This window comes from Globicephala melas, chromosome 7, assembly GCF_963455315.2.
Source record: "Globicephala melas chromosome 7, mGloMel1.2, whole genome shotgun sequence".
In the NCBI taxonomy this organism is placed as follows: domain Eukaryota; kingdom Metazoa; phylum Chordata; class Mammalia; order Artiodactyla; family Delphinidae; genus Globicephala; species Globicephala melas.
In genome coordinates, this window is record NC_083320.1 from 24,891,468 (window position 1) to 24,917,009 (window position 25,542).

Sequence of the window (25,542 nt, forward strand, 5' to 3'; positions counted from 1 at the left end):
ATAAGTTCATTTGTATTATTTTTTAGATTCCACATTTAAGTGATATCATATACTTGTCTTTCTCTGACTTACTTCACTTAGTATGTTAATCTCTAGGTCCATCCGTGTTGTTGTAAATGGCAATATTTCAGTCCGTTTTATGGCTGAGTAATATTCCATATATATATTTTTATGCGTATATATATTTTTTATACATAATATATATATATATACACCACATCTTCTTTGTCCATTCATCTGTTGATGGACACTTAGGTTGCTTTCATGTCTTGGCTATTGTAAATAGTGCTGCTATGAGCATTGGATGTGCATGTATCTTTTTGAATTAGAATTTTCTTTGGACTATACCAAGGAGTGGGATTGCAGGATCATATGGTAGCTCTATTTTTAGTTTTTTAAGGAACCTCCATACTGTTCTCCATAGTGGCTGTATCAATTTACATTCCCACCAATAGTGTAGGAGGGTTCCCTTTTCTCCACACCCTCTCCTGCATTTATTATTTGTAGACTTTTTGATGAGGGCCATTCTGACCGGTGTGAGGTGATATCTCATTGTAGTTATTTTTGTTGTTTGTTTGTTTGCGGTACGCAGGCCTCTCACTGTTGTGGCCTCTCCCGTTGCAGAGCACAGGCTCCGGACGCGCAAGCTCAGCGGCCATGGTTCACGGGCCCAGCCGCTCCGCGGCATGTGGGATCTTCCCGGACCGGGGCACGAACCCGTGTCCCCTGCATCAGCAGGCGGACTCTCAACCACTGCGCCACCAGGGAAGCCCTCATTATAGTTTTGATTTGCAATTTTTGATAATTAGTGGTGTTGAGCATCTTTCCATGTACCTGTTGGCCATCTATATGTCTTCTTTGGAGTAATGTCTATGTAGGTCTCCTGCCCATTTTTTGATTAGGTTTGTATATTTTTCAAATTATGCCCTTGTGGGTCACATCATTTGCAAATATTTTCTCCCAGTCAGTAGGTTGTCTTTTCATTTTGTTTATGGTTTCCTGATTTGGCTTCAATTTGACTGGGTCCTCCACTGGGTAGAAATGGCATTTCTTTTTGAATTGGAGAGAGCTAGATAGGGATGAAGGGTGGAAAATAAAAAGAAAATAGTCACTGAGTCATTGGGCAACTACTTATGTGATAAATAAGTGTAATCCCTTTCCCCCTAAAATAAAAAATCTTGAAGAAAAAAGAAGCAAATGCATAACTTAAGAAGTCCTGGTTTTATGTACTCTCATTGGTATTGTGATCTGGAAACTTGGAAATCCCCTATGACTTTATTACTTTATCCAATCCAATGGTTATTTTCAGTTTATGATTTGAAAATATTCAACACATATGGACGGCTGACAATAGTATATTAGAACAATAAATAAAATATATCTATAACATTTTGATTAAAGAATAGTTAAAGCAATAAGAAACTTGTCGGGTGAAGAATTCTGAGACAATCTCTATTCTGTATATTTCATATTCCACTCTAATTCATTAAAAAAAAAGTCCTCATCTTAATCATGGCCTTTTTGGCCCTGACTAAAATCTGAATTAAAGCTTATGTTCTTAATATTTTTCATTGTAAACTTTTGGGGAACTGGCAAGGCGATTCTTGAAATCATGCTCCATTTGCTTCACTATCAAGGACTAGAAAAACTATTTTCATGAACTGTGCCCCCAAACCATTCACGGTAAATATTTGAGGGTGTTTTCATTGAAGCTTGTTCTGTACATCTGAAAAACCAGTGATGCCTAAAGGAGTTTAGAATCACAAGTTTGTGAGATCAAAGAAAAAGTGAAAGAATATTCAGTTTGAAGGAGAAAGGACAAGAAAATGACTTTTTAAAAGAGTTTGACTTTTTTTATTACATTACTTTAGTATGTAAGTATATATGCTATCCCTCATAGATTAGAAGAATTTTAAAATGTGTAATTACCATAGGTTAATGTGATCACTAATTATCCTATACGCAGTTACCATAAAAATTGTTTGATGCTTTATCAGACTGTAGCTTGTTTTACATAGTTAGGGTCACTACAGAAAAAATTAAAAAAAAGGAAAAAAGCGTATTTGTATTCCAGATGATTAAGCAACTGTAGCATATTATCGAATCAAGGATATAAAATGCTAAATGCTATGTGTAATGATAACCTGCAAAATTTTAACTAATGAATAAATTACCAAGATAAAAATATTCTAATTCCATGAGAAAAAATATTACTGAATTTCAGATGATGCTAGTTTGGTGTCCTCTTGACTCTTTGCTTTGATGCATTGTCTGGTTTTTATCTGCAGAACATATTCCCTTTATCTCTGTTTATCAATGAAATCTACTTTTGATCCTTTCATAGGGTGTTGTTCTCTGTTGGTTTCTTAGTAAAGCTAATTAGGCCATCATCCCATCATTGGAGAGCCTTGCTCATAAATTTTTAAGGTGTTGCTATTTCTTTGGTAATTCTCCATTTTATCTGCCATGTTTATAAATGATAATTAAAAGATTGGAAGCTGGAAATACTTGATTTTTTTCTCTGCATGATATCATAATTTGCTAATATATGTCACCTCAAAATTCTCAGAATTCATGATCTTTATCGCTGTCTATCACATTTACATAACACTTTCTACATTAAGTGCAGCTATTTATGTACTTATTGCAGTTCCCTGTTACATGCCAAGCTTTTAAGGAGATTTTTGGTTTGTTTCATCTAGATAGTCCCAAACAAAGCCTAGACCTGGCATTTAGCAAGCATTCATTAAATACTTACTGAATGAAGGAATTTGGAATAAATAAGTGAATGGTCTATTCTGAACACATTCAACAAAGTTGAGATTTTGAACAATGGTCTTTCTATAGATTTAAAATACATTCAGAGAAACCATTCATGCATTTGTCCTTTTAGAACCCTAAGTGTCAGAAAGTTGAGGGCTATAAATTGAAACTTCAGCCCATTTAACTCAGTGAAATAAATATTGAATAATTACCATATTATATAAAGTATAATGCTAGGCACTTTACAGGAGATTGCTGTTTAAAAAAAAATACATATTATGCTACCTAAAGCTCATGACCTTGTTTCGAGAGGCAAACAAAATTATACAAAACTTCAGTACTAATGACCTTAAAATTCATTTTATCTCTATGAGCCTTCATTTGCTCTGTCTTTTCTATAATGGTGTGATAAAATTCAGATGAAATTGAGCAAAATGTGTTCTGAAGCCTTAAAGCCCTTAGAAAGAAATAGAGGGTATTGGTTTTTCAAGTAGCATTTTCAAAATTTTAATATAATACTTAGAAAGGAATAGACTTAAAAAAACACCCAATGTTATTTAAGCACTTATGTAAAATATATTTTCTAATATTTTAAGAAACCCATCTGCCTTGTGTCATTGAGTGGTTTTATCTTTTCCATTTTAGTGTTTAAAAATAAGTTAAATATTGAAATATTTTTTATTGAAATAATTTATAAAATGTGATGAGAAATACGTTTTGCCCTTTCTTCCTTAAACATGACTTTATGTTTTTTATACATGAATAAAAGTAAATGCATTTATATAACTTTAAGTTTATAGACACGTATGAAAACCAATAGCTTTTTAAATTTTATGATATTATACTTTGTGAGAGGGATTTTCCTTTCAAGTCTCAATGTTACTTCAATTATTCAGAACCTCAATTCGGGTTTTATTTTAATCTTCTCTGAAAATAGTATCGTCTTTGATTTTCTGCTTTGAATTACCTAATCACTTATAAAAACTCGTGTATATAACAATTTGGTTGATTTTACCTGTTTTATTTTTACTTCAGTCTCTGAAGTAAAACAAAAAAGTAGAGCTGTTACTTTAGGAAATGCCTTTTAACACCAGAGCATTTATTCAAATGTGATTATTTCAGACAAATATTTTTTGAAGATAACATACTCATATCTTGATGGTAGTTTAAAAAAACTAAGAGCAATACAGATTATATTGATCATTTATGTCTATGAGTTATTAAAATTATTGTCAATTTAAACTATTTTTTCCTTTTTCAAGTGAGATATATACTTTTATAGGACTAATAATTTTACAGGAATAATAACATCTTTATCAGACTTTTTTGGTAAAATACTGAGAATATTGGTCTAATGTCAGAACACATAACAATATTTGCAATAGAACTCTTGATGCACAAAATGTTTTCATACACTGTCCCCATTGTCTTTTCCCTTTTCATGGCATGTCAGTGTCAATAAATTATTTTGTGGTAATGCAGGAGCAATTAATTATAAAAATTAGGTAATCAGCAGTGGCCTTGTGTTTGTGCAGTATAGCTGACAGTCTATGTGGTGGAATTGTGGTATAACTGAACACATCAAACTAGACATGTCTTTAAAAGAAAGGTAAGACAGGGATAATAATAATTAAAATTGATATTCTATGTGAAAGCATCAAGCACAGTGCCAGTTATATAGTAGGTGCTCATAAATGTAATCAATTATAAGAGTGGTAGTAATGGTAGTAGTTGTAGTGTTGTGAATAATAGCAGCAGAAGTGAATTTGAGCAGTAGGAAAATGTCCTTCTGTAGAAACTTAATCCCCAGGACCTAATTTGTTATATCCATCTTTTTGTACATTGACACTTTCTTCAAGGGATTTGAGGTAACTGTGTCAGCTAAACAGACCTTAGCATGAATATTTTATAAGTTTTATATCCATGTGTTAGCTAGTAGAGATTGCATCAGATATTAGGATTGGGGACTGCTTTAGGAAATTAGTGTAGGATTAAAAGAGCAAGTTTTAGGAAAGGGAGGTGAAATGTTTTCCAGTGGTGTCATTTAAAAGTGTTAAATGTCACCTATGATGTAATTTTATTAATATCAGTTCCTTTCTAAGATTCTTATAGTTCATGAACTTAAAGCCTCAACACATTTTAGAGTTTAAAATAATTCTAAAAATATTTTTTGAAATTTAGTGATTTGTTTCAGAGGTTGCCGATTGAAGGTTCAATGTGATATTTATGTTGAAGGGCTTTATAAGTTCTAATGTGCATATGAAATATTAGTGCTGTGATAACGCTGGTGTATGGATAAAGAAGACAGTGATTGGAATGAGGAGTCAGTATCCACATTCATTCTCTAAGAGATGAAAAAGATATTGACGGCTCTAGTGTTAATGAGCATATCATGCACTGGTAGCCGCACTTGCGAGTGTAATCCAGTGTTGGCCACCACTGCTCAAACCTAGTGTGATTAACAAATCTTTCCCCAAGTGGAAGGTGATGAAGTTAACTCAGAAGAGAAAAACACCATATATATTTATTTATTGGCTTAAAGGGAATAAAATAAATGAGAATAACTAAAACGATGATAATAAATATTTTGTCTGCCACACATGTAAGAAGTTAGCAGGAGACTGTTCATTTTTCATGTTTTCCTAACAAGATGACATTACTTTATATATATATATATATATATATATAAAAGTTAGTTACTGAGTAACTGAGGGTACTGAGTATAGCCTGGAGACTACAAAATATAATTTTTGTAGCAAAAGATACATTCTCAGAGAGAAAGGAGAATTATGTCTATTAAGAAAATAGCTGAGGGCTTCCCTGGTGGTGCAGTGGTTAGGAATCTGCCTGCCAATGCAGGGAACACGGGTTCGAGCCCTGGTCTGGGAGGATCCCACATGCCACAGAGCACCTAAGCCCGTGAGCCACAACTACTGAGCCTGCGTGTCTGGAGCCTGTGCTCCGGAACAGGAGAGGCCGTGACAGTAAGAGGCCCACGCACTGCGAGGAAGAGTGGCCCCCGCTCGCCGCAACTGGAGAAAGCCCTCACACAGAAACGAAGACCCAACACAGCAAAAATAAATAAATAATACTTAAAAAAAAAATAGCTGACTTTGTTTATAAATCTGCTTCTAAATATAACATCTTAGCCTTAATGTCCCTGAGTTGCATTAGGCAAGCTTTAACAGTGAATTAAAAAAAATTAATATAGAAAGCTTTGCTACTGATAAATTAGGTTATGAGGTGAAAAAAGAAAGACATTTATTTTTGTACACTTTACCCATATGAATAGATATTTATTTATACATCCATCCATCATCCATGCAGCCACCTCTGTCAGTCTATCTGTAGAGCTATTATGTATCTATTTTTCTACCTGCTTGTATTTTTAGATATGTATAAAGGTAACTTTAGGTTAAGAAGATAGACATTATTATAAGAATATCCATGTAAATCTTCTTCATAATGTATATGCATTTTATGGATTAGGTTAACAGTACACTAGTGAACACTATTAATTTTCACTACTTTTAGAAAACCTACAAGCAATAAAATTAAACAGTTGCCCCAGATTAATAAATCAGTAGCAGGGTTTTTCAGTCTTAGTACTATTGACAGTTTGGATCTGAAGTTTCTTTCTTGGGAGTGGACAAGGGTTGTCCTGTGCATATATGATATTTATTAGCAACCCAGATCTCTCCCCATAGAATGCCAGCCCACTCCAAGTGTGACCTCTATTAATGTCTCCAGACATTGCCAAATGTCCCATGGGGAGCAAAAAGCTTGAGAATCACTGTTTTATGTTTATACAGGAATAATAAAAACTGACAACCATAAATATATATTAAATCACAGCTGCTAACATTATTTATTTATTTATTTATTTATTTATTTATTTATTTATTTATTTATTTATTTATTTATTGCGGTAAGCGGGCCTCTCACTGTTGTGGCCTTTCCCACTGCAGAGCACAGGCTCCGGACGCGCAGGCTCAGCGGCCATGGCTCACGGGCCCAGCCGCTCTGCGGCATGTGGGATCCTCCCAGACCGCGGCATGAACCCGTGTCCCCTGCATCGGCAGACGGACTTTCAACCATTGCGCCTCCAGGGAAGCCCCCATAATTTATTTTTAAGTTAAAAAACAAACAGAAAAATATATCATATTTAATAGATATGCAAATGATAATATCATTTAAAAGAATTTTCAAAGAAGAATATGTTTAATTTAGCTTCAGAAAACCAAACGTTCACATATTCACAAATTTGTTCTTTAACCCAGTTAATGATCACTCCATCTACTAAATCACCCAAGCTAAAAAGAACTGAAGTCATTTCCTGTTTTATTTTCTTCCTTAATCCCCATATCCAGTAAGTCACTGAAGTATTTTTTATTCCACCTCAGAAAGATGGCTGGAATCTCATCCCCAGCTATTCTGTATTCACTGCCACCATCATCTCTTGCTTGGCAAGAAGTTCCTTACTTTTCTGTCTCTACCAGCTTCTCATCATCCTGCCCCATTTTTACACTGAAACCAGGTAGATAATTCTACAAAACGAATCACAGCCTCATTCCTGTAGACAGTGCCATTAAACCCCTGCTGCCTGGAAGATAAAATTTGGAATTCCTACATTAGCTTTTTTCCAGTTGTATCTCCTGTCCTCCTGGCCTCATTTTCAGTTTGGGACTTTTAGACCTGTGAACACACCAGACGCTCTCAAGGCGCTTTGCCATAAGACATGTTATTCTTTCTGCCTAGATTGCACAACCGTGCCTTATTAACATATTCAGTTCCTGAGTCTGAATAGAGAGGATTTGATAGCAGGGAATATCATGCAATCTGAAATTGCTTGATTCGTAAATTTCAGATATCAAGTGGTAAAATATGTAGACATAAAGAGACACCTTTGTGTGCTTCCTTGTGTTTACCATCAAATAACATCTTTTTATAACCGTTATGTTACAAATACAATGCAAATACTGAAAACTTCACAAAACAAAAACTAGTTTCAGGAATTTATAAAGGCATACAGTCTTGTAACTGTTAGTCTACACCAAGAAATAGAACTTTGCTAGCCACCCCCAGGAACTCAACAATGTGCCTCCTCCTAGTCTCAAACCCATTTCTCTACAAAAGTAACCACCATCCTTACTTTTATAAAATTGCTTTTTTGTGTTTCTTTATATTCACCGAAGTATGCAACCCTAGACATTTTGTTTAATTTTGTAATTTTTTTTTTTTATTTTAAGACTTTTAAATAGAGGTTCCTCTTCCCGTCCCCATCCCTTATAATTTATCCATTCAAGCCTGGATGATTTTTTTCTGTAGAATTTTCTAGAACCTGGGTTTTCTTGTTGCTTATTCATAATAGAGTTCAACATGTTCTTCTGCCCTCTTTAGTTCCTCCAAATCAGCAGCTGGATCCAGAGACTTCATCACATTCATGTTCAATGCCTTTGGTGAAACCATAGGTGGTGGTGTGTTCAGCTAGAGGCCCAGAATGACTGGTTGTTATGAGAACTGTCAAGGGTTTTGAGGTTTTAACCTTCTTGCAAGCTAACGATTTAGCCTGGCACTCGTGTTGGCAAAGGACTTGAGACTATATGGCACAGCAGTCAGCATCAGTTCTTGTTTACATTGTTTCCCCTCTCTGCTGGGGCAGTTCCCATAGGTGTGATTGGGAAGTGGGCACAGGTAGGTATTGTACACAAAATGGATTTGTGTCACAGTGGAGGAATGCTGACCATAGGAAATTTCAATCTGTATACACTACCACGTGTAAAATAGATAGCTAGTGGGAACCTGCTGTATAACACAGGGAGCTCAGCTCAGTGCTGTGTGGTGACTTAGATGGGTGGGATGGGAGTGGGGGAGGGAGGGAGATCAAAGAGGGAGGGCGGATATATGTATACATATAGTTGATTCACTTCATTGTACAGCAGAAACTAACACAACATTGTAAAGCAACTATACCCCAATTAAAAAATAATAAAGAGGGCTGCTAACAAATTTGCCTTCTGCCCTGGAGGGGAAAACTATCATTATATTCCATTGCTGTTTGCTACACACATCCCTGAAAAGGTAGTCTGGAACAAAAGCTGATATACATGCAGAAGAACCATGCAGAATTGCCTCCTATTAATTTTCTCTATTACTGTGATATCATTTGCAGTGACCAGCCACTGATGTTAAATACCTAGAAACATTAATTCACCCCCCGCGCAAAAAAAAAAAAAAAAAAATCAGAGCAATAATGCTTTAATTTTTTAAATAAATTTTATTTTTAGCAGTTTTAGATGCGTAGGTAAGTTGTAAAGAAAGTACAAAGAGTTTCCATATAGATTACACTCAGTTTCCAGTATTGTTAACATATTAGTATGGTATGTTTGTTACAATTAATAAACCAATACTGATTAATACTCATTTTGACTTTTTTCTTATTCATTAGTTGGAATACTTTATAAATACATGCCTTAAATCTAGTATTTGGTTACCCAGTGTTACAACTCATATATTACTGTCCAAAGGTGACTAATTAATTTAATTTAATATTATTATGATCTCATAGATTTAAATGTGTTTCATGGAACTCAATCATTTGCTATTATTATTATCATTTTTGGAATTCAAATTCCCCAGTCAGTAACTGGGAAGGATCTCTTTCAATTGGTTCTTAAACCCTTTTGACCTGGTCATAGTAATTTGTGATAACATCCTCGCTACCTGATATAATGCGATGTTTCGAGTCATCTTATAAAGTTCTTGCTCCAGATCCAGAATCTGAAATTGCTCCAAAAAATTTGAAAAGAAGGTGTATTTTTTAAAGGCTATATCTAAAATGACTGGGATTTTAGAGCTCTGGAATAAGACAAATCTTTGTTGTTGTTGTTGTTTTTAATATTTCCTTATTCACTTTTTTTGTCTATGTTCCTTTGGGCATATCATTTAACTCTAGTTTCTTCATCTGTAAAATGGAGATAATAGTACTTAAAGAGTTGATGTGACCAGGAAATGGTATAAGGCCTATAAAAATGTTTCACATACAGAAAACACTGAATAAATATGAATTAATATAATTATCAGGAATAGTTAATACCCACTTAGAAAGTTTTGACTTGCAAAAGGATACTAAACAAGAAAAACATTTTAGTACCTAGTCTCAAGACCCCTGATCTCAGTTCATATCATGTCTGTAGTCCTTACTGTACCTACAGATATCTATAGAATACCTGCTGTGTTTGTTTGAAGTGAATATTAAGAACATTGTACGTAACATAAGACCTTGTTGTCTTTGGAAGAGATGACTCCAGCAAGTATTTATTCTTTATAAATTAAGCCTTTTCTTTTCCAGCAAATATTTACACAGTTAGTAAAGTGTATATTGGCAGTCTTGTCAAATTCAAGCCTGATACTTTGGCTCTACTATTTCTGAAATTGCTAACGCTTTTCATTTAAAAATAACAACAGACCAGTCACAAAAGCAGTCACCTATAACTTCTGAATCCTCAAAGGCTATTTCCCAGATGCTTTTCGAGAGAGCCAACTATTTTCATGTCATTTCATGAAGGCCCATATTCCTTCTTTACATTTTGAGAGGGGAAAAATCACATTTAAAAAAGACCTCAAATGTAAAACTGTATTGTAACTCAATTGTAGATTGAAATGGTATCAAGAATTTCTCTCATCTAAACTTTGGTAATACATAGTTATTCCTTTAGAAATAGAGAAGCAGAGTTTAATATATGCTGTGCAACAGAGGCAGCATGTTAAAGAAGACAAAAGATTCTGTATTCAGAAGAAACAATGGCAGCTAATACTGAGAGCCTGCAGTAAGCCAGGCCTTTTCTTAAGCAATTTACAGGGATTTACTTCTCAAAATAATCTGGGAATTTGGGAACTTAATATCACTAGTTTACAGATAAAGAAAATGAGGCACAGAAGGATAAATCATTTACACAGTATAACACTGCTAAATGCTAGAATGTGAATTTAGGAAGTGTGTTAGTTTGCTAGAGCTGCCATAACAAAATACCACAGACAGGGTGGCTAGAACAGAAATTTATTTTTTCACTGTTCTGGGGGCTAGAAATCTGTGATCAAGTTGCTAGCCGGGCTGTTTTTTACTGGTTTTCTCGTTGGCTTATAGATGACTGTCTTCTCTTTATGTCATTTCCCATATTGTTACCTACATGTGTGTCTGTGTCCTAAATTTCTCTTCATATAAGGATACCAGTGATTGGATTAGTGCTACCCTAATGACATCACTTTAATTTAATTACCTTTTTAAAGACCATACTCCAAGTACGATCACATTCTAATATACCGGGAGTTAGGTCTTCAACATATAGAATTGAGGGGTCTTAATTCAGACCGTAACAGGCAGTCTGGCTGGAGCCCACAACTTTATGCACTGTGTAGCACCAGTTGTTTAATTAATCAACTTTAATATCAGACATATATTTGCTTGCATATTATTTGTGCACATTCCTAAACTACACAAAATATTTGTAACTTTTGTATAATTGAACTAACAATAACATGATGAGGACATTGATCATCTTTTGAAGATCTTCAACTTTGAAGCATTTAGCCGAAATTTGTCCTGTATTTCAGAAGAGAAATTAAGATTAACTAACTTGTACAAGGTCAATAATTAATGGAGACAAGAGTCAAACTAAAATCTGTCAGACTGCAGCACCCAAATTTAAACATTGGGCTGCATGGACCTAACCAGTTTGGTTCTCTATGGAGGAACATACACATCACACATACAATATAAATAAATATTACAGTGCTTTGATTCATGTGTAGTCTCAGATGTATGAAAGTGCTGATAAACAGTACTTTTTTAATTGAAGTATAGTTAATTTACTAATATTATATTAGTTTCATGTGTACAACATAGTGACTCAATATTTTTAATAGATTATACTCCATTTAAAGTTATTAGAAAATATTGGCTATATTCCCTGTGCTGTATTCTTGTAACGTTTATTTTATACATAGCAGCTTGTGCCTCTTAATCCTTTATTCCTATCTTTCCCCTCCCCATTTCCCACTCCCCACTGGTAACCGCTAGTTTGTTCTCTATCTGTGAGTCTGCTTCTGTCTTGTTATATTCATTCATTTGTGTTTTTTTTTTAGATTCTATGTATAACTGATAACATACAGTATTTGTTTTACTCTGTCTGACGTATTTCATTTAGCATAATACCCCCTAGGTCCATCCATGTTTTTGCAAATAGCAAATTGTATTCTTTTTTATGAATGAGTAATATTCCATATATACCACATGCTCTTTATCCATTCATCTGTTGATGGACACTTAGGTTGCTTCCATATCTTGGCTATTGTAAATCGTCCTGCTATGAACGTTGGGGTGCCTGTATCTTTTCAAATTAGTGTTTGTGTTTTCTTCAGGTATATACCCGGAAGTGGAACTGCTTGATCTTATGATAATTCTATTTTTACTTTTTTGAGGAACCTCCATACTGTTTTCCATAGCAGCTGTACCAATTTACATACCTACCAACAGTGTTCAAGGGTTCCCTTTTCTCCACATCCTGCCAGCATTTGTTATTTGTAGACTTTTTGATTAGAGTCATTCTGATGGTGTGAGATGATATCTCACTGTTGTTTTGATTTGCATTTCTCTGATGATTAGCAATGTTGAACATATTTTCATGTGCCTATTGGCCATTTATATCTCTTTGGAAAAATGTCTGTTCAGGTCTTCTACCATATTGTTTTATTTTAATCGAGCTGTTTGTTTTTTAGATATTGAGTTGTATGAGCTGATTAAATATTTTGGATATTAACTTCTTATCGATCATACCATTTGCAAAATTTTCTCCCATTCAACCTACGTTGTCTTTTTGTTTTGTTTATGGTGTCCTTTTATTTGCAAAAGATTTTAAGTTTAATTAGGTCCCATTTGTTTATTTTTGCTTTGGTTTACTTTGCCTTAAGAGACAGACCCAAAAAATTATTGCTATAATTTATGTCAGAGATTTATATTCTGCCTATGATTTCTTCTAGGAGTTTTATGGTTTCCGGTCTTATATTTAGGTCTTTAATCCATTTTGAGTTCGTTTTTGTATATGGTGTAAGAAAATTTTCTAATTTCATTATTTTACATGTAGTTCAGTTTTACAACCACCACTTATTGAAGAGGCTGTCTTTTTTCCATTTTATATTCTTGCCTCCTTTGTCATAAATTAATTGACCATAGATGTATGGGTTTATTTCTGGGCTCTCTAGTCTGTACCATAGATCTATATGTCTGTTTTTGTGCCAGAACGATATTTTTTTAATGACTGTAGATTTGTAGTATAGTCTGAAGTCAGGGACCATGATACCTTCAGCTTTGTTCTTTTTTTTTTATTATTTATTTTATTTATTTATTTATTTTTTGCGGTACGCGGGCCTCTCACTGTTGTGGCCTCTCGCGTTGCGGAGCACAGGCTCCGGACGCGCAGGCTCAGCGACCATGGCTCACGGGCCCAGCTGCTCCGCGGCATGTGGGATCTTCCCGGACCAGGGCATGAACCCGCGTCCCCTGCATCGGCAGGCGGACTCTCAACCACTGCACCACCAGGGAAGCCCAAGCCTTTTATCATTTTGTAATGCCCTTCTTCATCTCTTGTTACAGTCTTTGTTTTAAGTTGTATTTTGTCTAATATAAATATTGTTATTCTAGCTTTATTTCTGTTTTCCTTTGCATGGAATATCTTTTTTCCATCCTTTCACTTTTAGTCTGTGTGTATGTATATTTAGATCTGAAGTGAATTTTGTATAGGCAGCACATATATGGGTACTGTTTTATTTGTTGGGGGGGTTGTTTGTTAGTTTTGTTCTTTTCTTCAGTCAGCCACCTATGTCTTTTGATTGGGGCATTTAGTCTGTTTGTACTTAACATAATTATTGATAAGTATACTTCTTGCCATTTTGTTAATTGTTTTCTGATTGTTTTAGTAGTTCTTCTCTGTTCCATTCTTCTTCTCTTGTCCTATTCCTTTGTGATTTGTGGACTCTCTTTAGTGCTGTATTTGCATTTATTTTAATTTATTTTTTGTGTATGTGTTGTAGGATTTTGGTTTTAGTTTGCCATGGTGTGTGTGTGCAATCCCTTCAAGAGTAGAGTCTCAGTTTCCCACAGCCCTCCTGCTCTTTCAGATATAAGCTCTGCTGGGTTTTAGAGCCAGATGTTATGGTGTCTTCCCAGTGCAAGCTCCACAGCCTGGGGAGCCTTATGGGCTCAGCCTCCTTGCTCCTCAGGGGGACCTTCATGGTTGTGATATCCCACTACTTGTGTGTGGCCACACCAACAGTGAGAGTTCTAATCAGACCGCATCTCTGCCCCTCATACCCATCTCAGTGTGTCCTTTTCTTTGTATCTTTAGTTGTAGAAAACCTGTTCTGCTAGCCTTCAGGTATTTTTGAGAGATAATTTTTGTGTATATATTTGTAGCTTTGGTGTGTCCATGGAAGGAGGTGAACTCAGGATTTTCCTACTTCACCATCTTGATCCAGAAACACTAAATCTTAATACTATATTTTAGATAATTATAAAAGAGTATTAAAATGCCAATTTGGAATTGAGGTTTAAACATATAATCCAACCTGTATAAACACATGGGAAAAATATTTTTAAATTAGAGATGATGGAAATTTTAACAGTACAGATTTTCTTTTTGAAATATAGACACTTAAAATTGAGATTTGTGTGTGATTATGTAAATGGATTTACAAAAGCTCCCAATTTAATTTGTACAATCTAATTCTAGTGTAAAATGTCTATGATATGGCAGTATAGCCGAGATAAGGTCAGGAGATGAAGGACCAATTGGGAATGTAGATCTGAAGGGGGATTATTAAGAACCCTCTGGCCAGCTAAGAAAGATATAGAGGACAAAAAAAAAAGATGATTACTTTGAGAGAGGTGAGATAAGTAGTTCTCTTTTCAATGGAACTATGGTATTCACTGCAAGGAAGTCATGAGTTGAAAGCTGGCTAGGTGGCCAGTGATGAATGAATAGCCTGTAGATTTCTTAGAGAGTAGGGTTGGTAGCAGTACTACCACATAAGAGACTGGCTGGTAATAGCTGAGAGATTGCAGTTTTGCTGGGAAGAACTGGATTAGATTCTCTGTCCCTTGAGTGTTGTTTCATGCTGTGTAAAATGATGAATTTAAATCTACCACAGTCAGGTACCTGACATTTTGCGTTACTCTATTTTCCCAAATCTAATTAGATCAGACTTTGAGCTCCTGCTTGCCAGTGTGGTCTAATCATTGGATTTTTAAGGAAAGTGGGAAAACTGAAAGCAAGATTCTAAAGCCAAATACTCTATAATGTTTGGAGGTTTCACATGTGAGTTAGATATTTGACAGTCAATTTCTATCTCTATGCAACTGGAATATGTAATGGTTGCTATATGCTTACTAATTTTTTGTGGTAAATTTCTTAATATCTTATCATAGTTAAGAATATTCTCTGCTTTAGAAATTCCCAGGTTTGCTGTAAGGGCAGAGACAGAAATTAATTGCCTAGGGAAACTTAATGGAAAGCCCTACTGTCAGAGAGGCTACAATTTGCTACTACATTTGTCACCGTCAGAGAACACATAAATTCTGCAGTCATTACAAGCAGAGGGGTTTTTTCTCCCAATCCCCCATTCCCATAGTTCTCTGCTCCGCACTATTCTCTGTGATACTACAGATTTATTTAATTCAAGTCTACTGATCATAAGTAATCACTATTATATTTGTGTACATCTTGACTAATGGAATATGTTAGTATTACTTGTGGATAATACCTAATTGGGTATGAGTGCATAAGGCACTGGAGTAGAAGATAGGAATTCAGAACTATTTTGACTTGCTACAGAAAGTCTTGACAAAAGTGCATAGGTATATTTTCAAAGGTGCCTATACTAAAGAAAAATAACAAGGAATTGATGTATAATTTGAGTAGGAAAAAATCTAGAAAACAGTGTTTTACACATTTAGCCAAGAATGTATTGTTGATTTTAATATGTGTAAAATTTTCCCTAAACACTGATTAAATATTCAGAAATTGTGAGGTACTGCAATCAGTTGAATCTTAAGGTACATGAAGGAACATTTAAGGAACTATTCGCTATTCCCACTAAGTACAAAATTAGAGAAAATCAACTGTAATTAAAGAATAAGAGAATTGTTTCAAATACAAAAAAATGAACAGTGGTTATAAGAGTTGTGAAACGCAATAGAGATTTAGAAATAATAAAGACTGATTTTTCTGGAATGATCTGAAGGTAAATGGAAAGCCCAGTGCAGCAGTACAATCTCTTCAATCTTTGGTTGAATGACACCCACTGAAAATACTGGGAAGTTTATAACTGCAGATTTAACATTTTTTTCTTAAAATATTATGTGGGAAAAATGGTTATGAATTTCTGTCCTTCAGAACAAACCATGCATTTTTTTTCTAAGCTTATTGCTAATATGGTATGAGAAGTTGGTCAGATTTCTTTCATTTTTCCATTTCTTTTGATTTCCATCATCAAATGCCATGGACAACAAATTGTCCCGTGGATTAGAAGAGTTTTGAAGCATTTAAAAGTTTAATGATCGTCAATGGTATTCATTCCTTGAACAAAGTAGCTGTGGAAGCGTACATTGACAATGGAAATCAATCAGTTTTAGTCAGCAGCAGCTTCCACCACAAAGAGAAATATGTCTGTAGGTGGGTATTCAGTTTTCATTTGACAAAACAGGCAGTTTCCTGGGACTAACCATACTGAACCAGAACCAGAGCCAGGGTTTTCTCTTTTCTGGTGCATTCTGATGATTTCTACTTACCACTGTGGTCCTTGGACACAAGTCACAATTCATGATTGTGTTGTTCAAAGAATTTTTTTTTTATTATCAGAACGTTCATAAAATCATTTTCGATGGAAAACAATATCTAAGAAGAACTTAAGCGTTGCATTCTCCTTTTTAATTCAACAGTCATTACTGAATCTCTTTTCAGTGCCAGGGTCTGTACTAAGGGCTATAACATACACAGAAACAATATAAGGAACCAATTCGATAATTTAGGAATAAATTGCAAGTTGAAGAGGCAAAATATAAACATACTGAAGGTCACGCAACAAAGAGGTTAAAAGCAATGGTTCTTATAAATATTTTTGTCTTCAACTCCGATTGTCCACAGATAGTTTGTCTGCCTTGGCTATTAACAGAGATAACAGTGTTTGTAATAGCTAGCAGTTGCTGAACTCTTACAGACATTTGTCTTATATCTTCTAATCCTTATAACACCTTTATAAGAGAGGTATTGCTATTTATTTTTTAAAGATGAAGAAACTGAGGCTCAGAGAGGATAAACATTTTGATCAACACCACAAAGTTAGAAAGCATAGCCTGGCTTTGCCTAGTAGTTGAGCCCACATTTCTTACCATTATACTTTCCACAGATAAGTCCATATGCTTAAAACTTGTTTTTATTTTTATAAAAAATTTTGAGACATTTAAAAGTCTTGTGCTGCTCACATTCTTTCTAATGGCTGAAAAGAAAGTAACAATGGATAACTAACATGATTATGTGACCTAATCAGACATTGTAAGCTTAATTGACCGTTAGGTATCTCTTGACTTTTTACCCAGGTTTCTTAGTGACCTGCCGATATTAACTCATAAGCATGTTACTGACCCTTTTTCATTATTAAGAAATCCTGCCATTACTAAGTTGCTTCCTGTAATTTTATTTGCAATCAGTATGCCTGGTAGCTCATGTTATCTGCAGTGGAGTTTCCCATTGAGATGTTTCAAGATATTTGTTCCCAGAAAGGTTTTAAGAGTACCTACAAGAATGTGGCTCTGAATTCCGGAAAACGGAAAACTTAGGAGGACAAAACAAGGCATATTTGTGGCTTTTAAATATAAGAATTTTATATTCATCTCCCATAATTCTTTAAAAATTCTTTGATTCCATGAGCCCCTCCAGATATAAATCTTGGGTTGAGGGATTTGCTATAATCTTTTTCCTCTTAATATTTACATTATTTGCTGTGTAGGAGTTAGTGTTATGTGGGATGAGTGAATAGGATCTTCACCATCATTATTAGCAAATAATTCATCATGAATGAATTACATATCACCTACTCATGGGCGGCTTTGTTCAAAATGGTTTGAACATATGCTTTCTCAGCATTAACACATCATGATGCCCAGAGTTCCCACTGCAAAAAGTTTATTTGTTAAGGTAATGGTTAAGTTACATGCATTATTTTGCAAGACCAGAGGGTAATAAATAAGCAGAATGGGTAATGAAAGAGACTCATTTTAGACACAAGAATCTCAATTAAAGCAGTAAATCCCTCCAGTCCCAGAATCTGGACAAGGGAGTAGCTGTTGCTATTAACCTGACCTTTTATGAAGATAACAAAAATGTTTCTAAGAATACTTTAATGCACACTCTGGAATGAGGAGTACATACATTTTACAATGCAATTAATTCAAATATTTTTACATTAAATACTATGTGAAAACAAAGATGCTCTTAGTTATATTTTACTTTCTCATGTAGCTAAAGGCACTTGGAGCATCCTCTTCTATGATTAGTTGATTTTTCTCTATATTTTCACCATTGTTCTTGGCTTATATCCATAACACTTTTTATACTAAAGGCTTTATTATTTGCGAGTTATTTGTAGCCTCTGCTAATGTGTGGTCCAAAAGCCATGCCAAATGGTGCATCTGTATCAATTAATAGCTAAAAAGAATTTATCCCTCTAATAAACACTGCAGAATTGCCTACTGACATTGTGTCTTTGCTCATAAACCTCTTCATTTTCCTGAGTGTGCTTCACCTATGTTTTCTCTGATAATCCCATCAATGTGACCTTCTATCCTAAGATAAGCCAATAGATTTTTACAGTTTTTGTTAAAAAGATCCACTTCTTAGGTGAAGTTAGAGCTAATGGTGAGTTTGTTAGGAAGAATGATGGATATTATAATATGTTTTAGACAAAGGATTGATAATATATCCTCTGCCCCAACATTTATTATAGTGCTATTATTGTAACCTAGAGCAGCTGATAATAATTATATATAAGCCAAAAAAATAAATTATTTTTATAATGAATGAAATAATTTTACTTTTTAGACCAAATGATGTTAGAAATTGTTTATGATCTCTCTTTTAAGAACTCAAAGGGATAACAGCACAATCATTGGAACAGTGGTTGAAGGAGAACTTGTAGGGCTCTAGGGCTCCACTATTCCAGGCAAGTGTGATTTTAAAACAAATTGTAGCATGCAAACAATGCATGTCACTGCTGATCTTTAACCCCTCTTCCCATTCCCCAGAGCATTCATCTCTTCAATCTAAAATGCTCAGTGTCTCAGGAATTCCCGTTGTGACATAGAGTTCCCAATTTGATGCCAGACATGAGTAGTTTCATGTGTCCCTTGCCTCTTTGTTGCCACCTTTGCTCTATTAGCATTCTACTCATCATGATGATGAGTGGTAGCATGTTTATCCTTAAGAATTGTGGACCTGGGGCCTTCCCTGGTGGCGCAGCAGTTAAGAATCTGCCTGCCAATGCAGGGGACATGGGTTCGAGCCCTGGTCCGGGAAGATCCCACATGCCGCTTAGCAACTAAGCCCGTGCACCACAACTACTGAGCCTGCGCCCTAGAGCCCGTGAGCCAAAACTACTGAAGCCTGTGCGCCTAGAGCCCATGCTCTGCAACAAGAGAAGCCACCGCAATGAGAAGCCTGCGCACTGCAGCGAAGAGTAGCCCTCGCTCACCGCAACTAGAGAAAGCCCACGTGCAGTCAAAAATATAAATAAATAAATTAATTAAAAAAAAATAAGAATTGTGGACCTGGGACAATATACATGGAGGCCTACATACTGTGGGACTTATTGTTTATTATAAATCAAGCAAATGTTATTCAATAAAATAAGTTCTATCCTCCCATTTTGATGGATATATCTTTATAACAACCTGGAAAGCCAAGTAAAATGTTAGAATTTTTGGACTCCTCAGGAATATGGTGGCATAGAGAGAGATGGCCTCCAGCTTCCAGCCCCTCCTTCACCTAGTTCTATCCAGTTTTGTGAGAGGTCTTGCACACAAGTGAATGGACACTCTAGTCCTCACATCCAGGATCCATACACTCTCCCCTTGAACATCTGCACCTGGACCACCCATCTTTCTTAACTGTATGCAAATTGATGGCACAGTCTGTGGTCTGGGGGACAGAACAGAACTGGGAAAGATGATATTACAGGCCCTGTACTCGGGTGTGGGGGGTGGCTTTTGAGGAATGGAATTCTGGGTTCACAGGGGTTTGGAGCATGATCTGTCTAGAAGAGGGCATTGCAGGCTGCGGGTGGGTACTCCTCTGGACTCCGTAGACTACCTAGTGGTGAAGGTATGGCCAGAGAAGAGCCAGAGTGTTCAGCAAACATTTGTTGGTTTCTTACTAAGTACTAGCACTGTTCTGGTCCCCTGGGAAACATGAGTGAACAAATTAAAATGTTTGCCCTTATAGTGCTTATATTCTGGGAAATAGAGAAAAAAATCTATAAATACTAAATGTAGTAAATATATAAACTATATATTATGTTAGCGTGTGAGAAGTACTGTAGAAACAATAAAAATTAGAGCAAGGAAAGATGGGAGGGTTGCCATGTTAAATAGATCAGTCAGGCTTGGCCTCAACTGAGAAGGTAGATTTGAGCAAAAACTTGAAGGCAGTGAGGAAATCAGCCAAGAAGATAATAAGAGGGAGAGACGCTCAGGCCCTTAAAAGTACAGTGAGCACCTCAAGGTAGGACCATTCTCAGCATGTTGAAAGAACAACAAAGAGACCAGCAAATCTGGAAAGAGCGAGCAAGGTGTAGAGTTAAAAAGAGAAGTCAGAAAAAGAATGATGACCAGATCATACAGTGTAGCACCGTCCAGTAGGAATACAATGAGAGCCATAAAAATGTAATTTAAAATTTTCATGTGGCCACAAAAAAAGGTACAAAGAAACAGGTAAAAATCAACTTTAATAATGCATCTAGTAAAAATCAGTTTATCTAAAATGTTTTCATTTCAACATGCAGTCTTTGAAATCCAGAGTGTATTTTACACTGACAACACATCTCAGTTCGTACGAGCTACATTTCAGTTGTTCAGTAGCCACGTATGATTAGTGGTTGCTCTACTGGACAACACAGATATAGGTTTTGACTCATCCTTGAAAGAACTTTGACTGTTACCCTGAGTGATTTGGGAGGTATTTCAGTTTTAAGAATTGAAGTGTCATGATTCGATCTATGTTTTAAAAACATCAGGGCTAGCCTTAACTGAGAATACACCAAAAGGGATCAAGCGTAGAAACAGGGAGACCCGTTACAGTAATCTTGATGAAGAATGACGGTGGCTCAGAGGATACCAGTGGATGCCCTAAGTGGTTGAATTGCTAATCCTTTTAAAGATAGAACAAATAGGATGAATTGCATTTGGTGTGGGAAAGGGAAGTCAAGAATGATCCCAAGACTTTGGCCTGAATAACAGGAAGGTTGGATTGACATCAACTAAGATGACCAAGACTGTTAGGAGGATGGGGAAAGAAGATAGATGTTCAGTCTTGGGAAGGTGTATCTGAGAAGCCTATGAGGCATCCAAGTGAAGATGCAGAGTAGGCTTGGTTATGAGTCTGGAGTTTAGGAGAGAGTTTGGATGTAAAAGTTTGGAGATCATCAACCTTAAAATTGGGTAAGACAAGGGGGGAAGAGTAGATAGAAGAGAGGACCAAGGACTGAGCATTGGGACATCTGAAATTAAGAGATCTAAAATAGCATGAAATTGACATCAAATAATATCAAATATTTGAGCACTTTTGAATTATGTTTAATTAAAAAAATAAGATGTATATCCACTACTGTCATTATTTGCATTTTACTAAAATCTATAGCTTTAGATGAAGCCTAAAGCCCTTTTTGTGATTTTTTTTTTGCTTTAAAATGTCTCACAAACCTTTAAGTAATTAACTTATATTATAGACAACTACATTTAAAAAATAAACAGTCAAAATAAAAATTGTGGTTGTAATCAAATTAGAAACCATAATCAGTATCTAATGCATATTTTTATATATAAATATATGCATATATTCGCCAGAGATGTATAAGGCAATTGTTCTTTGATAACTCTAGATTTAAACACTAATATAGCAGCTTGAAATCTGTCCCACAGTCTACAGTCTACAAACTAAGGCATCTTTGTTTTATTTGTGATAAGCTTACCAATTTGTTTTCTTTAAATATAAAGTTTGATTGATGGTTACGTGTTCTTACCTCATTTTAGTCTGTCGGAGAATGAGATCTTTATTCCTTTCATTGTATTCAGATCTCAAATATGAGGAATGCTTCATACAATAAAATTCATTCTTTTTACTATAAACACATTCCTGACTTTTAAAAAAATACAACTAATTCTTCAAATGAGATTCTAACCCTTGTGATCTTGTGTGTCAAGGCAATTATTTATAGTATAATATGGAAATTAGTGTATTCAATTAAAAGCTGAAAATTGGAATTAAATAACTCATTTTTATCTAAATGACTACATAAACATACTGACAAACAGTTTTTAATTATTTAACACAGGCAATTGTTTGTGTCTTTTCAGTCTATAAGAGAAGTCACAGGCTACGTGTTGGTGGCTCTTAATCAGTTTCGCTATCTGCCTCTGGAGAATTTACGCATTATTCGTGGGACAAAACTTTATGAAGATCGATATGCCTTGGCAATATTTTTAAACTACAGAAAAGATGGAAACTTTGGACTTCAAGAACTTGGATTGAAGAACTTGACTGGTAAGGAAAATATATAAAATAGCAAATGTACTCTTATTATCAATATAATAGACACACACATATGGGTGTATGGTTTCTCCAGTGTATATTACATTGAGGAACATTATAAAGCATTGAAGTATATACTATTTATTCATTTTATGAGAAATGATGCCCTGCGATTCCCTTGTTTTATGTACAGATATTGTAAATGCAGTCTGACTATATCTCAGCTGAACAGAAGTACGCTCGAAGGAAATGCTCAGTGACTGAAAACTGAGATATGAAGCAGGTTTAAGAATGCTATGTTTTGTGGTCTTAGGTGAACAGTGGACCATATCATCAAATCTCTGCAGTAATACCCTAACTTTCACTTTCGTTACAGCTCAGTAAATGCACAAACCATTATATCTAGTTCCACTAATCTAGCTTTTTGTATAATCCCTTATTTTCGAAAAACATATCTAATGTATTGATCCAGTTTTGATTTCTTTTATTGAGTAGCTCACTAAATGCCATAAGTAATTCGTTCTCATAATGCTTTAAAAACATCAGTGATTTTTTTCCCCCTAAGGTTGGAAATAGGTAATTGCTAACAACTTAAATTATCATCTTGCTACAAAAAACACTTTGAGGGAATTTGTTTTGTAAGCTGGTCCTTGCAATCCCACTGATATTTTTTCAATTCATATAGTTCAGAGTTTTGGTACAGGGATTCTAATTGTGAATTTTGCCATATGTGCCTGTAACCAAAATGCACGAATTAGTAATTATATCACAGTGAGAGAAAGGAGTTTGAACTATTAATTTAATGTAAATTAATATGATCTATATATTTTGCATCAAAATATCTATTGACTTTGTGTGCATTTGAGTCCACACAGTGTTGATGTTTCTTGATATTGGAATCTGAAATATTTTAGAAGTATTCCCTTAAAATATTAAGAAACAGATAAGATTAATATTGTCAGGTTATTAAAATTATATGCTTCTTTTATTTACAGTGGACATAAAATATATAATTTTAAGTTAGAAGTAGCTTCATAGTTATCTAGACATGAGCTAAAATTGGGATATTTTGGATGAAGAAAGGAGTGTTGATTATGTTATTTATTTTGAACATGATTGCTATAGAATTGATGACATAATGGTAAATGCAAATTGCTCAGAATTTATAGATTCCTTCATCAACATTTTTACCTTTTTTTCTTTCAAAGATAGTCTTCTTATTGAAGGGCAGGATATTTGACTAAATTGCTACTTGCATGGAAATAATGATAGGAGGAAGATTTTTGGAAATGGAACAGATAGAGAAAAATTGAATGATTGAAATTAGGAATCTAAAAATAACATGATCTAGTTAAAACTTGCCTAGGAAGCATTGTGTTTTCTTTGTGATTTTTCTCTGATTATATTAAAGAAAAATTGAATAAATTTATTTTCAAATTTTTATGATACTTAAATTATGTTATTCCAAAATATGTGCTATTTGAAGAATCTTTTCACACATAAAATTAGTCTTTAAAGAGTTCTCTTATTTATTTCCACATTAACATCAATACTATTAAAAAATTAAAAAGGAGTTATTTTGTCAAACTATGCCACATTTAAACATACCTTGTCTATTGAGTGAGCTTACACCACATCTTACTTATGATTGTGACAGTTGTTTGACTTGTTTCAATCAAAATATAACACTATTATTTAAAAAATATTACTATTCCCTAAACTGCCAAAAAGCCTTATATTTTCCTGTGCAGCAGTAGAGATGGGTAATTAATAAATGAATAAAAGAATGATTTGAGTATTTAGAAAAAAATATGTATTTGTTCAAGAGTTATTATTAATTCATTTTTTGAATATGAGTTAATGAAAAGTACAGTAAAATAACCGGTGGGAAATTTAGACAATTTGGGAAATTTCCAGATATTTTAATATATTTATTACATAGTTGACAATTACATGCCAACGTTATTCCTAGAGATAATCTAGAATCGTTGTTCGTATTTTAGGTAATAAGATCAGGAGTGTAACTCCAATTTTGAAAATCAGAAGTTATACAGTAAGCACGACTGTGTTTGTGTGTAAGAATGTATGAGGAAGGACAGGAGACATATAACTGTTCAGCTCTTCATCAAAGAGGAATTGAAGATAAAGTTTGCTCTACAGTAATATCTTACAGAGTTCAGTGTTCTAGGTAACCTGATTAAAGTAGCAAGCAAGCATTGGAGTTCACTTTAGGTGAGATTGTTTTCGTGTTTTGAAAAGATTTTTGTTTTATTTTGTTTGTTGATGGGCTATCCAAAGAAAATTGGTAAACTTTTTTTCCTTTTTTAATTTAATGTTATTGAAATATTAAGAGTAGGGCTACCAGGGCTGGCCTTAAGTTTAGACTTACCTTGTGGAATATGAGGGGAAATAGAAAACCTGCTGAGTAGTCACATGTCTCACCACCTAACTACAGTAGTGAATTAAATTTTTAACTCAGTTCTTTCTTTCTTTCTTTATGTTTGGCTGTGTTTGGGTCTTGTTTCTGTGCGAGGGCTTTCTCTAGTTGCGGCAAGCGGGGGCAGCTCTTCATCGAGGTGTGCTGGCTTCTCACTATCGCGGCCTCTCTTGTTGCGGAGCACAAGCTCCAGATGCACAGGCTCAGTAGTTGTGGCTCACAGGCCTAGTTGCTCCGCAGTGTGTGGGATCTTCCCAGACCAGGGCTCGAACCCGTGTCCCCTGCATTGGCAGGCAGATTCTCAACCACTTTGCCACCAGGGAAGCCCTTTAACTCAGTTCTTAAGGGGCCAGCAACATCAGCATCACCTGGGAACTTGTTCTAGATATGCAGATTCGTGGGCTTCACCTGAGCACTAATGGATGAGAAATTCTGGGGATGTGACCCACCAAATTTAAGGATCCCTCCAATGATTCTGATGACTATTAA

The 25,542-nt window shown here is 34.9% G+C and overlaps 1 protein-coding gene across 1 annotated transcript in view; it reads left to right on the forward strand.

Annotated features, from left to right (window-relative positions):
* The window catches only part of ERBB4 (erb-b2 receptor tyrosine kinase 4), a 1,112,005-nt gene that overhangs the window by 573,937 nt on the left and 512,526 nt on the right, over positions 1 to 25,542 (forward strand). The window contains exon 3 of the mRNA XM_030852949.2: positions 22,442 to 22,628. Within this exon, the coding sequence (XP_030708809.1) occupies positions 22,442 to 22,628 (187 nt within the window). The remainder of the gene's footprint in view (positions 1 to 22,441; positions 22,629 to 25,542) is intronic.